The sequence below is a fragment of the Notolabrus celidotus genome, chromosome 9 (assembly GCF_009762535.1).
Source record: "Notolabrus celidotus isolate fNotCel1 chromosome 9, fNotCel1.pri, whole genome shotgun sequence".
Classification (NCBI taxonomy): Eukaryota; Metazoa; Chordata; class Actinopteri; order Labriformes; family Labridae; genus Notolabrus; species Notolabrus celidotus.
In genome coordinates, this window is record NC_048280.1 from 33,059,674 (window position 1) to 33,074,987 (window position 15,314).

At 38.6% G+C, this 15,314-nt stretch overlaps 1 protein-coding gene across 1 annotated transcript; it reads left to right on the top strand.

Moving 5' to 3' along the window:
* The first annotated feature begins 8,950 nt into the window (after window positions 1–8,950).
* On the top strand, window positions 8,951–10,458 carry LOC117818631 (P2Y purinoceptor 4). The gene is made up of 2 exons (XM_034691583.1): window positions 8,951–9,212; window positions 9,428–10,458. Exons 1-2 carry the CDS (start codon window positions 8,951–8,953, stop codon window positions 10,456–10,458), a joined length of 1,293 nt encoding a protein of 430 aa, XP_034547474.1.
* The last annotated feature ends 4,856 nt before the right edge of the window (window positions 10,459–15,314 follow it).

Here is a 15,314-nt window from a genome sequence, read left to right on the forward strand (position 1 = left end):
TCTGATTGAAGCAAAAGTCCCGACAGGCAGACAGTTCAAACAGGTCAGACAGGTGAGGCTCCACTCCCTCCTCCTCAGAGTTTACTCTAACTTACTTTGACATGTGTGTTTTCTAAAGCTCTGTACAGTCTGCAGTCAGTCACTGGTTGAAGTAAAAGTAGTCCAGTTTTTCCTGGATTCCCTCCTGGAGCTGTCCTCCCTCTGTGGACGTTGTCTTTTAATAATTCCTCACAGTGACTTCTCCTCTGTTTTGCATGTGTACGTGTGTGTGGAGAGAAAAACGGTTTCCTGGTTTATCTGTGCTGAGTCATAAACAGAGTGGAGCTCTGGTCTGTCTTGGTCTGTTTCTGTTTCTGTTTTGAAGTCCGACTGGAGGAGGAGGAGTTTTGGGTCTTAGATATATCCAAAGCTGAGAGTTTTTATGGTTTAACTCATGTATGAAGTAGAAACTTGTCTCTGGGCTATTTTCCAAAGTGCATTGAGGATATAGTTCTCATCATAAGCAAATGTCTTTAAATGAATTTCACAAAGACAAATAAAAGTTTGGACCATTGTAAATGTGATAAGTTGGTAACTACTATTTCTTTACTTTTTTTAATTGAAGTGTTGCATAATGATACAAGATGGGTGAGAGATCCATCCATCCATCCATCCATCGCATGATAAGGAGATGTCCGTATATACACATCACTTATATTTTATAACAAAAAGTTCAACTGAACTCTGATCCCATGTTATTCTTCCTGACATGTTCATAAACAAGAAAATATATGATTACCATAGGTATAAAAATAGATATCTTAACAATAATTGACTTACCTTTTCTCTTTTCTTGGCATGTGCGTTTTGCTGCAGTCTCCTTTTTGTCTCAGCATGAAAACAAATTCCCCTTATCCCACCCAAAACCATGAGATATGATTGGAAAGGCCAGGATGTCATTTATTTAGCACACAAAGACTTAGTAGGGTAGCTCAAATGAGTCAAAAGGTACAGACCAAAAACAAGTGTCCATACAGACAACATGAATTAATAGGCTGGGTCTCAGGAGAGCCAACAAACACAGATTCAATTATTCACTGAAAGTCAAAATAATGTCATATTAAACAAGTAAGAAGCATACATAAACAAATCTTTTTTTTAAAGAACATATATACTTCATCATTATTTTTTATTTATTAAGTGTAATGAGTAAAACAGTTTAGTGCTTCATCAGCAGATGGCAGCAGTGAAATGATTTTACTTGTGAACAGCTGTGTCAAAATCAACACAACCAATCATATCCATCAACACAGATATTAGCAGTCAGAGGTACCAACACAGACCACCTGAGAATAAGCTGTCATGGCTTCTGGATGATCATAATCCAGACTGATGTGACGATGGAGCCACAGGTAATATGAATAATCTTTATAGACGACTGAATATCTTACTTTGACCTCTCTCTTTCTTATTGACACAGATAACTACAGTGGTGAAAGCATCTTAGAGCATAATAATAACAACAGACTCATATATAATGTCAGTCTTATAAATCATTCTTGGTAAGTAGTACCTACATTTTGTTGTCAGGAAAAAAGTACTCAAATGGATATAGGTGTACAATAACCAGTTTGGATTTAAAATTAATACCATCACATCAAGAATTATATGATGCAATTGTTAATTTATATGAATTTATGGGTAAGCTGTATTTTGTACAACCAAATCTATAGATATTTAGTGGTTTCCTGAAGGTGGGGCCCCTCTACAGATAAACTTGTGCGGTTTGGAGCTTGATGGAGAGGGGAGTGAATAAAAATGACAGATGTGTTCATTTAAATATTCAAGCCTACTTTCTTTTCTTTTACTTTATTTAACCATGCTAATTTACATGTTACATATCAAATAGGCATACAAGATCACATAACTCTTGAGAGATGTTGAAAAATAACACAAAGCAGTAACAAATAGAGAGTGCAATACACTACAACAATAACAAAAAAACATTTCAAAATGAATAAAAAAACATTGAAAATTAGTTACAACCACAATACACTGTTTAAACCCTTCTGTTATGTTTGTTTCTCTGGAACAGCAATAATGTTCCTGGGTCAAATTTGACCCTAAGCATATTCAATCATCCAAAAGAGTCAGAACCCCAAAAAATCCCAATAAACATGTTTTTAAATATAATTATCAACTCCATTACTGACCATTTAAATCAATATTTAGTGCAATGGTGTTCTTTAATTCTCACAGATCATGGTTCAATGAGGACAACTCACTTGTTTTTCATGAAAATTCATGTTAAAACTTGTTTTAATGTATATTAGAAAGACCTAAATAGAAATACAATAGTTTAACATGACTTAGATTTTTGTTTATTTTATGTTACCTTTCTATTTTTTTTCTTTTTAAGAAGTGATGTTGATGAATTAACACGACACCTCTTCTGTCACATGCTGCCCAGATTTGTATGCTGTATTTAGCTAGTTTGGAAGGCACATATTGCCTAAACGGACTTTAAAAAGGGTCAATTTGACCCGCAACATAAAAGGAGGGTTAAAAAAGAATAAAACTAAGCAAATATCTGTTACAATAAATACATTTTTTTTTAAAAGTCATACCAGCATGGTTTTCAATTCATTAAACAGGGTGTTTTTACGAAAAACATAATACTTTTTTCATTATCTCTCAGGGCCAGGGACTTATAATAAGTTATAATAATAATTAATAATAATTTTGTTCATAGAGCACTTTTCAAAAGGCTAGGTTAGGGATGGCAACCTTAAATACTGTAACCAAAAAACTGCAGCAGCTGTTCTCTGTTTTTGTATTTGTTTAACTGCAATGTGTGCTGCAAACAAAATACATTATGGTGAAGTTAATGGAAAACTCAATAAAACTGTTAAGAGATAAAACATATTTTAAAAGAGATAAATGTAACTTAAAAGATCTCTAGAGGAATACAGTTCTTTTAAAATATATATTTTACATGGTTATTAGAAAAGGCTCTGCAATAAAAGTCTGTTTTAAGAAGGATAAAGGGAGTTGAATTCAATCAAAAAAGGGGAAAGGAGGAGTTTGAATCAATACATCTTATGAATGTGAATTTTTCCAAATAAAACTTGTGTCGCTCTTGCTGCCATAATAAAAAGTTACATCCTTAAGGGAAAACTGGAAGGAGGACCCATGTGCAGATTTAAAGTAAAAAGGTTTTAATAAACAAAAGATAAAAAAGTACAAAGAAAACTGACTGAAATGTTCAGAAAACTGAATCCCCCCCAAAAAACACAGAAAACACAATAAACACTGGGAAAAAGCAACACACAGGGAAGACACAATTCCACACAGGAAGGGAAACAGAGGAACTGAATACACAGAGTAATTAACTCAGGTGTGGACACAGGTGAAACTAATCAGGCTAATCAAAAAGGAGGGAAACACACAAGAGCCGGAAGTAAAACTAAACTGGAAACACAGGGATCGGGAACTACAAAATAAAACAGGAAACACAAGTCTAGACTAAAACACAAGACATGGATCACTAATAACACGAGGAAGACAAAGGATAACTTAGAACTTACACAGAATAAACACAGGGAGGAACCAAGGCATGAAACACAAGGTACATCTACAACATCAAAGAGGAAACAGACAGACAAAAACCCCAAAATCCAAAATTAAACAAGATCAGCTAATGACAAAATAATAACTCATTCTAAGTGCATCAGTAACAGGCTCATCTGGACATTCATACACAATGTGCCCTATTGTGGTTCTCACACACTTCTGTTTAAACACGGCCTCCCCATTCATCTGCTTGCACGTCCCCATTGCAGCTGTCTGCGCATCAGAAAATCCAGTGCCTCTGTAGTTGGTGAGAGAATCTCTGGTTATCTTGAGGAGATCAACAGCCACATCCAGCTGCATGTTGAATGTCATACCATATGACCGTGCAGATAGAAATGAGGTTTGAGACAATCTCCTCAACCAAAGACTGAGCCTCGACTTTCACCACAGGGTCTGATGCACTGTCTCTCACCTCCAGAAGGGCCTGTCTGATTTGCCCAGCCTGATATCTTACTTCCTCTTTGCTCTTGATGTGGCTTTCTCACCTAAACTCTGACAAAGACTTTAAGGTGGTTTTGACATGTCTCATGAGGTTGTTCCATATATAGAGTTTGAATAGTCTTGTTAAATGCCCCAAATAGCCAACGGCATCTGGTGAACTCTTAACAGCATCCGCTACTACCAGACTTATATTTCAGTGTTTTTGAAGTGAGGTTGTATGAGTATTAAAGCTGGGGTTGGTAGCCAGATTAGATCCACTTTTTGTTATACTGGTTAAAATTATCTTTATGTCCCGATGGCAATCAATACATAATGTGTTCTTAAAGCTGCTGTGAGGAACTTTTAGCTTGTATCGATTCTGCCCCCCCCCCCCCCCCCCCCCCCCCCCTTGTGGTCAAAGTGATACCTCTTATCTCTTGTCCTGTACATGCAAAATAAGTGTCTTCAGACAATAGCCTCATCCTGTTGTCTTTTAACATTTAGATGTATCGCACAATGTGATTATTTGCAATGAAAACTGCCAAAAAAGGATGTTTCTAAAGCGAGATGTCAATCATCTGTTCTGACACCTACCCCCCTCAGATCAGTGTCAGGCATTAAAAATGACAACAGAGAAGGTATCAGTGTTGTTGTAGGTGGTTTTGTTTGCTTTTGATTGTCATAAAGAGGCATCAGTATCAGGTTCAGTCTGTTTCTCAGCCAGTTAAAAACTCCTCATAGTGCCTTTAAAAAAGAGTGAAAAAAAGTCGCCAGCTACAGCCGGAGTAAACCTGGGAAAAAACCAACCAATCCCTGCCATCAGGATACAAATTATGAAACCAATCAAATCCCATCCTGCCATTCTGCCCGCCTCCTGCGCATACATTTAATGTTTGTTTGTAATTATAACTTTCACTTCCAACCCTAGCATTAAGTCACTAGTAAGTGTACTAGCCACAACGGATGCTGCTCAGCTCGGTCCCTGTAATGAGAAACTGTGCTGCAGGTGAAAGAGCACGTCTGTGATGTGTCAACAAATAGTGCAAACACCAACAGGTTTTCTGGTGGCAAAGTGAAGTGCTGAAGAAACCACAAGTAGAGCGTACACCTAAACCGAGATGAGTGCTCAGGTTGGAGTCTTTCAAAATTAGTTTAATTACGTGGCCCTGTCTGCTGAAATCTGAAATCTGTAGCCTAGCTTGCCTGCTGAGTTTCTCATCACAGGAGCCGAACTTAGCTACATCCATTATGTCTAGAACACTTCCTAGTGATTTAAAACTCAGACAGCCCCACTTTAAAAACACTGAAATATCCCTTTAAGTCTGGTAGTAGCTGATGCTGTTAAGAGCTCACCAGATGCCGTTGGCTATTTTGGGCATTTAACAAAACTATTTAAACTCTTTGCAGCCTCCCTCTATAGATGGAACATCCTCGTGAGACATGTCAAAACCACCTTAAAGTCTTGCCCACATGGTACATAAAAGGCTCTTGAGTTTTGTTGAAGCAGCCCGGCCTGAACACCTTTGTTCCTTCCCTTCATGTTGGCATCGTTGTCTTAAGACTGTCCTCTGCAGTCCTTAAAGGGGATGTTAAGTTCCTCCGGCCTCTCAAGGATAAGTGTTGACAAACCTTTGCCTGTTGACTCCTCTGCCACAAGAAAGCCTGTGAGTGAACTGTTCTTTGATTTCTGTAATGTTATCAAGGGACACAATCCTCAAAATAACAGAGCTGTTCCTTCTGGCTCAGGTCAGGGGTGCAATCCACAATAATGGAGAAATACTTTGACACTTCTATCTCCACTTATTTTTCTAGAATTGCTGTGCTAATGGAATCTCTGAGCTTGTTTGCCAAGTTATGTGCACGACTGCCTGCTCCACTTTGCACCCTGGCAACATGCTGCTTCATTACTGGATCAAATGTGGCCATAAGTTCCACCTGTTTAAGAAAATAGTTGTTGTCCGATTTGTTCAAGGTGTCTGTGGACCCCCTTAAGGCTATGTTTCGTTCAGACTGAATTATTCCCACTGATCTTGTGACAACTTCACGCCACCTGTTCCTCTCTGCCTCAGCTCGTGCCATCTCTTGTTTGTCAATTGTTAGTCCCTTTGCAAGTCGGACCTCCAAATCCTTCCATGTTCCCATGTGTGTAGTATGTTCCTGGCCAGCCTTGTGGGTCTTGAGCAAGTTTCTAGCATTTTTCCAGTCTCTTAGACTTTCTCTAACCAGTTTAAAATCTCTCTGAGAAAACATTTTGCAGCAGAAGCAGTACAAGGCATGATTTTTTAAAAACATCGGCAGGCTTCTTGAAGTTTTTCTGTTGATCAAGACTCTTCTGATGTTGATACCCTCTCCCATCTTGCTCTTTTGAAAATGTGAACCTAATTTTTTATTTGGTCTGGTCCTCTTTGAACAAACTCTGTTTTTATTGTATCAGTTAAAACAGATGGCCAGTCTGCAGGGTCTAATGGTTTAGCCATTTTGCCACTTGCCTGTGCAGAGGTAGAGAGAGCAGAGGACCCTGATGGAGCACTACTTGCCTGCTGAGAGGAGCTAGAGATGTTGAGAGTCTTCAACGTAAACTAAAAACACATTTATGCAGTCTGGCTTTTATGTAGGGTTTAACAATTTTATTACTTACTTTTTACTTTTATATTGATTTTAGTGTTGTTTTATTATTTTATTAATTTTAACTGTTTATTTTATTTGTATTTATTTATTCATTTATTGTTTAATGTATCTACTCAGTTTTACTGATATTTTTTAGCCTTAATTTTATCTTCAACTCTTATCCTTACCCTTTTTAATTTATTTATTTTAACTATTTATTTTCTTATTGTTGATTTGATGCTTTAACTCATTTTAATTAAACATATTTAATTGTTGTTGCTGTGCATTAGTCTTTATTTATTTTTGTTTTTTAATATGTCTTGCCCTTGTTTTATGTCTGCTTCTTTCTTGTTTACAATCACTGTAAAGCACTTTGGGTGGCATTTGAGTTGTATGTGTTATATAAATAAAGCTTGATTGATTGATTGTTTTTGCAGAGGTGGAGAAAGCAGAAACCTCACTTGTTATTTTCTTAACACATGAAAAACCTTCCCCGTGTAAAAATACAGTGGAAATAACATTAACTCCATCTGTTGATTTGGAGTGATGAAACATAAATAATCGGTAACTTTGTCAAACTACCTCTGTCTTTTCACGTTGTTCCTCCTCTGCTTTTCTCCTTCTTCCCCCTGATGGCTTTGTTTTTTTAGGTTTTTTTTACAGGCTGGATCTGTAAAGTGTCACTCACTGATATCTTGCCTTGCCTCCCCCTGCACAATGAGCAGGTAAGGAGCAGGAAATGTGCAGCAGTGTTATGATGTGCAAGGGTCAAGGAGGGAACAAGAAAATAGGGCCTTTTTGATCTAGTTATGTTCCCTTGGCTTATTTTGTAACATTGCTAATTAATGCCACGAAAATGATATCCTTTTCTTTCAGATAAAGTAATAAAGTGATAGATAAACACATTTTCTTATTTATTCTTCTTCGCATTGTGCCACGGCCCTGCACCTTACTGACTCTAAAATAAAGTCTGGTTTCTACAGACCACATTCAGTAACTGTTCGGGCAGTCTCACCATGAGACATGTGAAACAGAAACAGTCAGTGTGTGTTTAACCGGGCTGTGCACACACACACACACACACACACGACGACTTCAACACTGCTGGTAAGATCTGTTGATCCTCTAATGAGCATTTAAATTAACTTTAACCTGCTTTATCCTCACATCAGGAATTATGTGTGCAGTTTATGAAGATATGTGTGCATACCTCATACATCAGAAATTATCATGATGATATTTTTGGAGTTAATATACTCAGATTATTTTTATCCTAATGATGAAGTGTTTTCTATTGAAATACAATATAACATCGATAAAATGAATCAAAATAAAGGAAATGTGGTTTAAATGTGAGGTACAATTAAAATCACATCAATAGTCAGAGTTACAAACAAACCAAATATTGCATGAAAAACATATATGCTAAAAAGAAACATTCATATCAATGTTCATGGCAGAGCTCATACCTGACTGTGACCTCGCACAGAGATGATTCTATATTTGTTTGTGATCATTTATTTATGATGATACAGTTACATTTCTCTCCCTTTACTTTGAAATATGTCAAAAAAAAAGGATTAAAAACAATGATTTTTTAGATACACTAAATGATGCCCATTAGCAAAAAGAGAGGTTCTTTGCTGTACTCATTGTAGTAAGTCTTAAATCAGTTATTTTAGTCTGGATCGGGATCAGTTTCTGTCTTCAGTATGGTAGCTTTGGTGCAGAAAACAAAGCGATCAACCACTTATGAATTCATTTTGTGCAGCAGTCAGAGTCTGAAGAAGTGAAGAGAAGGATTCTTGTTTATGCTGAAATAATACTTCAGTGTTTTATCTGTTTTTCATTGGTTTTGAGAAATGGCTTTAAACTCAAGTTGCCTATAAGTTACATTATGGGAAAGCTGTCAAAAACAACAGTAGAAACAGAGGACACTATATTGAGGCATGCATTCAGTGAATTTAGCAGCAGTCTGAAGGATGTAATGATATGAGAATGATATCTGACTTGATGATGACACGAGTGAAAAGTCAGAGAGTACAAAATCGAAGTTTGATCTTTGAGGAACAGATGTGTGTGTCACTCCTAGAGGAGCATACATCTGACCTGTGAATAAATAATCAGACTATTCCGAGTTCTTTGCACTGAAACCACCATTAACAGTCTCTTTATTAGTCAATCAAAGGTCTCATCACCCATAAATAACTATCTCGCCACCAACTGGTCCAGAACGAAGCAGCTCGGCTTCTTACTGGTTTTAACAGACAACATCACATCACTCCTTTCCTCACTTCTCTCTGCTGGCTTCATGTGTGACACTGACAACACTTACGACACTGACCACAGCGACGACACTGACGACAGCGACGGCACTGACAACACTGATGACACTGACCAAACTGACCACACTGACCACACTGATGACACGGTCCTAGCCTCACCTATGGATCCTTTGGCTGAAATGAGTTTCCTTCAAAGAGGGGCTGGGCTCAGCCTTAGACATGGGGTTAGGAGCTTGGACATCCCGAAGGAGCTCAGAGTAGAGCTGCTGCTCTTTCGCATTGAAAGGAGTCAGTTAAGGCGGTTCAGGCATTTGATAAGGATGCCTCCTGGACGCCTCCCTCTAAAGTTGTTCTGGGCACGCCCTACAAGCAGGGAGATGCCCCTGGTGCATAGAACAACAATGTTTTATACAGTCTGTGCTGAAAGCATTTTTGATACTGTGTCTCTGTTGGTCTTATTTATGATGCTGATGTTCACAGTTTTCTCTCTTCCCTCCTGACAGGTGTAGGAGAGAAGAAGACCTCTAAGGAGATGGAGTCTCAGGGTTTTTCCTCTCAGTCTGGGAACAGCAGCAATGACTCAGATTCTTGCCTTCCGGAGAGCCAGCACGTGTCCATCCCCATCCTCTTGTGCCTCGTCTTCTTCCTGGGCTTCTTCCTCAACATCTTCAGCCTCTGGGTCTTCTGCTGTCGGTTGCCCTGCTGGACCTCTGGAGCAATCCTTCAGTTCCACCTGGCTCTCAGTGGAGCCATCGCCACCCCGGTCACTCCGATGATGGCAGAGTACTTGGTGAAGGGCAACAACTGGATCTTTGGTCGCTTTCTGTGCCAAGTCAAGATTGCCTTGTTCAGCTCTCACATATACGGCAGCATCATGTTCCTCACTCTCATCAGCATCCATCGCTACGTAGCTGTGGTGCGCTATAACAGACGCTCCTGCATGAAACAGAAGCAGTTTGTCAGGCGGCTGTGTGCAGGAGTGTGGTTTGTGCTTCTGATCCAGTCCCTGATTGGATCAGCTTTCTCATTTCTTACCAGTAACGACGACTCTAAAAATCAATGCCTCTCCATCCACCAGAAGAACCTGACAAACTCCTACATTGTCGTTAACTTCATCCTCTTCATCTTTGGCTTTCTACTCCCTTTCATTGTGTCGGCTGTTTGCTATGGCCGCCTGGCAATCACCTTAACTCGCCTCAACATCAGCTCAGCTAAAGGTCAGCAAGTGAAGGAGAAGTCTGAGAGGATGATCGCCGTGTGTCTGCTGATATTCGGGGTGTGCTTCCTGCCTCTGAACGTGACAAGAACCGTGGCTGTGGTGCTCATAAAGTACTTCCCACGACAGTGCCATGTTCTCCTGCAGGCTCAGACGGCATACTACACATCCTGGATTTTAGTGGGAGTGAGGAGCTGTCTGGATCCTCTGCTGTACTGTTTTGGTTCACAAAATTTTAGAGATGCTTTGCCGTCTTTCAGGGTTGGGCAGGTAGACCGTCCCAGCAGAAGTGATTCAGAAATGACTCCAAATCAGTAACACTTTACACACACAGTTCAGATACTCAACATACTGTTTACCTTTTCTTTTATTATCTGTTTTTAAACTGCTGTTCTGCTTACTCAACTACCACTGACGAGAACGTCTCGGTCCAAAACTCTCTGGATAAATGAGCCAAGATGTCCACTTCTATGTGTCAGCCATTTATAACATTTGACCAGCAACTTGAGATGCAAAAATTGAGTTTGTGCTGTAAGTAGTTTGACTAAAAATATTCAAGCTGTTGAAGTATCTGATATTCAACCACATAAGATTAAGTATATGTTGCTAGTCTGTGTTGTTTAAAATAAGTCCAGGGGCCCACAAGAATGAGTTACAATAGTAGGCTCCAGAAGTCTCTAGGGAGGGCCTAAAAAAGATCACCTTTGATATAGGCAAATATATGATTGACAGTGACAGTTGACGTCTCTGTCAATACTTAGAACAAGGCGTCCATAAATGGAGTCAAATAGCAGCTAACTTGAAACTTGTGTTGAAGAGTCCATATTTGTATATGTTTGAAGGACACCCTCATTCTAATTTGAGTACACCTTCATAGTATTTAAGCCAGAACGTGGAGACAGAAGGGGGGCGACTTCATCTGGCCCGGTCGTCCTCCAAGCAGTCGCGATGCTTGTTACTGATGCTGATGCTGTTTGATTGTAATAAATCGAATTACTATTCAAGCTGGCCAGTGTCACGAGGTTCATTCTACATCTACACATCACGGGCTGTTAAGACACGACACTGTCATCAAACAATAACATTATCAGAGCTATATTTTAATCATAGCTACTCATTTAAACTGTAATTGCTCTTTAAAAAGATGTGTTCCTGCAAGCAACTGGAGCCGAAGTGTGTGACAGTCAAATGCAAAGAAACTAAAAATATTGATGGGAGTAAATCAATTATTAAGTCAAAAAGTAGAAAAGTTATGAAGTTATCTTCACTTGTTAATGATTGTTTTTGGAGCCAAGGAAGAAAGGTTAAAGGTTACTGCTCAGCTCCAATCTGCAATGATGAAATGTTCAAACCAAGCCAGAAACCTTGGTGTAGTCATAGACTCAGACCTTAACTTCAGCAGCCACATTAAGACAATTACAAAGTCAGCCTACTATCACCTTAAGAATATATCAAGGATTAAAGGACTTATGTCTCAGCAGGATGCAGAAAAACTGGTCCATGCATTTATCTTTAGCAGACTAGACTACTGTAACGGGGTCTTTACAGGACTCCCTAAAAAGTCCATCAGACGGCTGCAGCTCATACAGAATGCTGCTGCTCGAGTCCTAACAAGGACCAAAAAAGTAGACCACATTACTCCAGTTCTTAGATCTCTACACTGGCTTCCTGTCTGTCAGAGAATAGACTTTAAAATCCTGCTGATGGTTTATAAAGCACTGAATGGTTTAGGCCCAAAATACATTGCTGATCTGCTACTACTTTATGAACCACCTCGACCTCTGAGGTCATCAGGTACTGGTCTGCTTTCAGTATCTAGAGTCAGAAGTAAACATGGTGAAGCAGCGTTTAGTCATTATGCACCACATATCTGGAACACACTCCCTGAAAGCTGCAGGTCTGCTCCAACTCTCACCTCTTTTAAATCAAAGACTAAGACTTTTTTATTTGCCACTGCCTTCCTATCTTAGATTATTTTAACCCACTTTAAATTACAATTTTAATGTAATTTTTAATATATTTCTAATTTTCCTTTTCTTTTCTGTTTTATCATATTTGTCATTTTAATTGTGTTCTTTTATGCTTGTCTGAATGTCTCCAATGCTTTTAATGTGTTAATGTAAAGCACATTGAGTTGCCCTCGTGTATGAAATGCGCTATACAAATAAAGCTGCCTTGCCTTGCCTTGCCTTGTTCTGACTGTTATTTGAAGGGAAGGTAAAAACGTATGCAGCAGATATTAAATGTTTGCGTACAATATTAGAATTAGTTGAACAAAATAACTCTGAAAGTATTATTGGACACAATCAGGGATGCAGTAATTGATTATTCTGATTGAGTATTCTATTGATTATACTGGGGATTAATCAATTAAGAAATATTGCATGCTCAGCAATTCTTTGCATTAACAGTATTTCTTTTCCTGTGCTGCTGTGCAAAGGCAGGTTCCTCTGTTATGGGATGTTATCTGCAGTGGGGTCAAACATGTCACTCTGTGAAGCTCATGGTAGCATCCCTGAATGTAACTGTGCTCAGAGGAATCATTGTCTTTTAGTTAGATATACGAAACAAATGAATACGTTTGTTGTTTTAGTTTACACCATGCATCTGTTTTTCTCTATACATAAGAAACATTTTCCTTTTAAACTCCTGAACATTACTGTTGTAAAATAAATGAATGGTATGTTATTAAAATGATATGAAGATGTCAACTCATCGGTCCAAGGATGGAAATAAAAAGTATCCTAATCAAATATCATTTTGTGAGTCTCTGTTCAGACAACTTCACAAAGAAGCGTTTCACATTTGTGTCTGAAATTTGGATACTCCCATCCCGTACTTCTATTCACGGCCAGGACCGACGTAAAAACGAATGGCTCTATCATGGATAGAATCAATTATACTCATTATGAAAGAAGTAATGAAACCTTCTTGAAGAAATACTTCAAAAATTACCTTTCAGATGGTTATAGATAAACTGTTGTCACTTGTAATGCAAAAACATGTTAGAGTAATACCTTTATCTAAAAGCTATGAAAATAAAAATAATAATATAAACATGTATTATAGCGGAGATTACCATCACTGAACCTCTTAGATTATTATTCCATTGATTGTGACTCTCTGGCAGTTCCTGTAGTTAGTTTTCTTCTACTGTTACAGAGATATACAGTGAGAAGACACTGTGTAGAAGTCTTTGGAGGCTCTGCATGTACTTCTGGCTCTTGAGGTCAGGGGTTACTTCAACATGCATAGAAATGCATAGGCCACTATTGTGACATGAAGCCATCAATGAGGCAATCCCACAAAAGAAATACATAAACCATGTGAATCTGCAAAAGTGCAATAAACACCAACTTTAAGCTGTCCCTGCAGAAGCTATACACAGAGACGAACATCTACGAACATTTCTGATATGAACAGATATTCATGAAGCCACACAATCAATCTTTTCTCTCCTTAAAAAAGAAACATGCTTGGTAGTGTTGAGTTTTCAGTGACCTACATGTAACACATCTTTTACCAGCCATCATCTCTGCACTGTCATCCTCATCTCTCAGCACTGTTTGTGAGGAGCAGAAAACTCTACACCTGTTAATAGTTGTTGACATATCACATAAGCTGCTTTGTAAGGGATTAATACTAGTTGGATCTGGGTCATTTAATTGACATGCTCCGGAAAAACTTCATACTCCTATCCCCCATCCAGTACGCAAGATCATTTAAAGATTCAGAGAGTCTGGAGACATCCCTGAACAAAAACAAAAGACTGGATGACTGATCAGCATCTGCATTAAAAACAGACATGACTCTGTAGTGGAAATCACTGCATGGGCTCAAAATCACTTCCACTCTATTGTCTGTAAACACAGTTCATCACTGCATCCACACATGCAGGTTAAAACTGAACCATGCAGAGAGGAAACCATATAAACCCGATTAAGAAACACCAGAGACTTCTCTGGACTGAGGGGAAGTGGAAAGCTGCCCTGTGGTCTGATGAATCAAAATCTGACATTCTTTTTGGAAATCATGGACGCTGTGTCCTCCACTCTAAAAGAGGAGAGGGACCACCCAGCTTGTTATCAGCTCACAGCTCAAAGTCAGCATCCCTGATGGTATGGGGATCATAAGAGTCCATGACATGGGGACCTTACACATCTGTGAAGGCTCCATTAGTGCTGAACTATATATACAGGTTTAAGAGCAACATATGCTGCCATCCAGACAATGACTTCTTCAGGAAGACCTTACATATTTCAGAAAGACAACGCCAAACCACATTCTGCACGTATTACAACAGCATGGCTCTGTAGTAGAAGAGTCCAGGTGCTAAACTGGCCTTCCTGCAGTCCTGACTTATCATCCATTGAAAACATTTGGAGCATCATGAAACTAAAAATACAACAAAGGAGACCCTGAACTGTTGAACAGTTGAAATCCTCTATCAGGCAAGAAAGAGACATCTCACTTCCAACTCCAGAAACTGGTCTCCTGGGTTCACCAAAGTACACAGTGTGTTTGAATTGAGGTTGTACATATTTAAAGTCGTCAAAGATTTTTTTTAAGAGAAATAAATAACTCAAATGAACCTCTATGACTTTTTTATAAGATGGCTCTAATACATCATAAGTTTGTTTTAGAAATCACACATTTTCTCTTTCTTTTAAAAATAAAATCCAATTACATTTCAAAGGTACAGTTGGTTTTAGCTTAGAGAGCTGACAAATATGTCCAAAAGCTACATTCCTGGTCTGACTCATCCTAACTTTACTCGTCTGTCGAGGTCAAAACTGATGTGACATGGTGATGCATCTGAAAAGAATTTGTTGGTCAGATTAGAAGATCATTTTTTCTTTGTAGGTCAGGAAAATGGGAGTTATTCTTTAAGCTCATTATCACGACACCACAAAAAGCTCAACATTATGGGTGTATCATAACTTCAGGTTTAAAGAGACTGACAAAAACTTCAATAAAGAAAGTTTGCTGGTATGAAGAACCATGTTAAACAAAAATGAGACTTACAGTTTTATTGGGAATATAATGAGGAGCTGGGAACCACAAAGAGTATAGGTTTATAAAACCGTCAATGGTAACTTTTAACCCATGACTTTCCCTTACTGTACCTTTATTTTCCTCTCTGGAGAAACCACTGACGTCACGTGAAAGGGGCG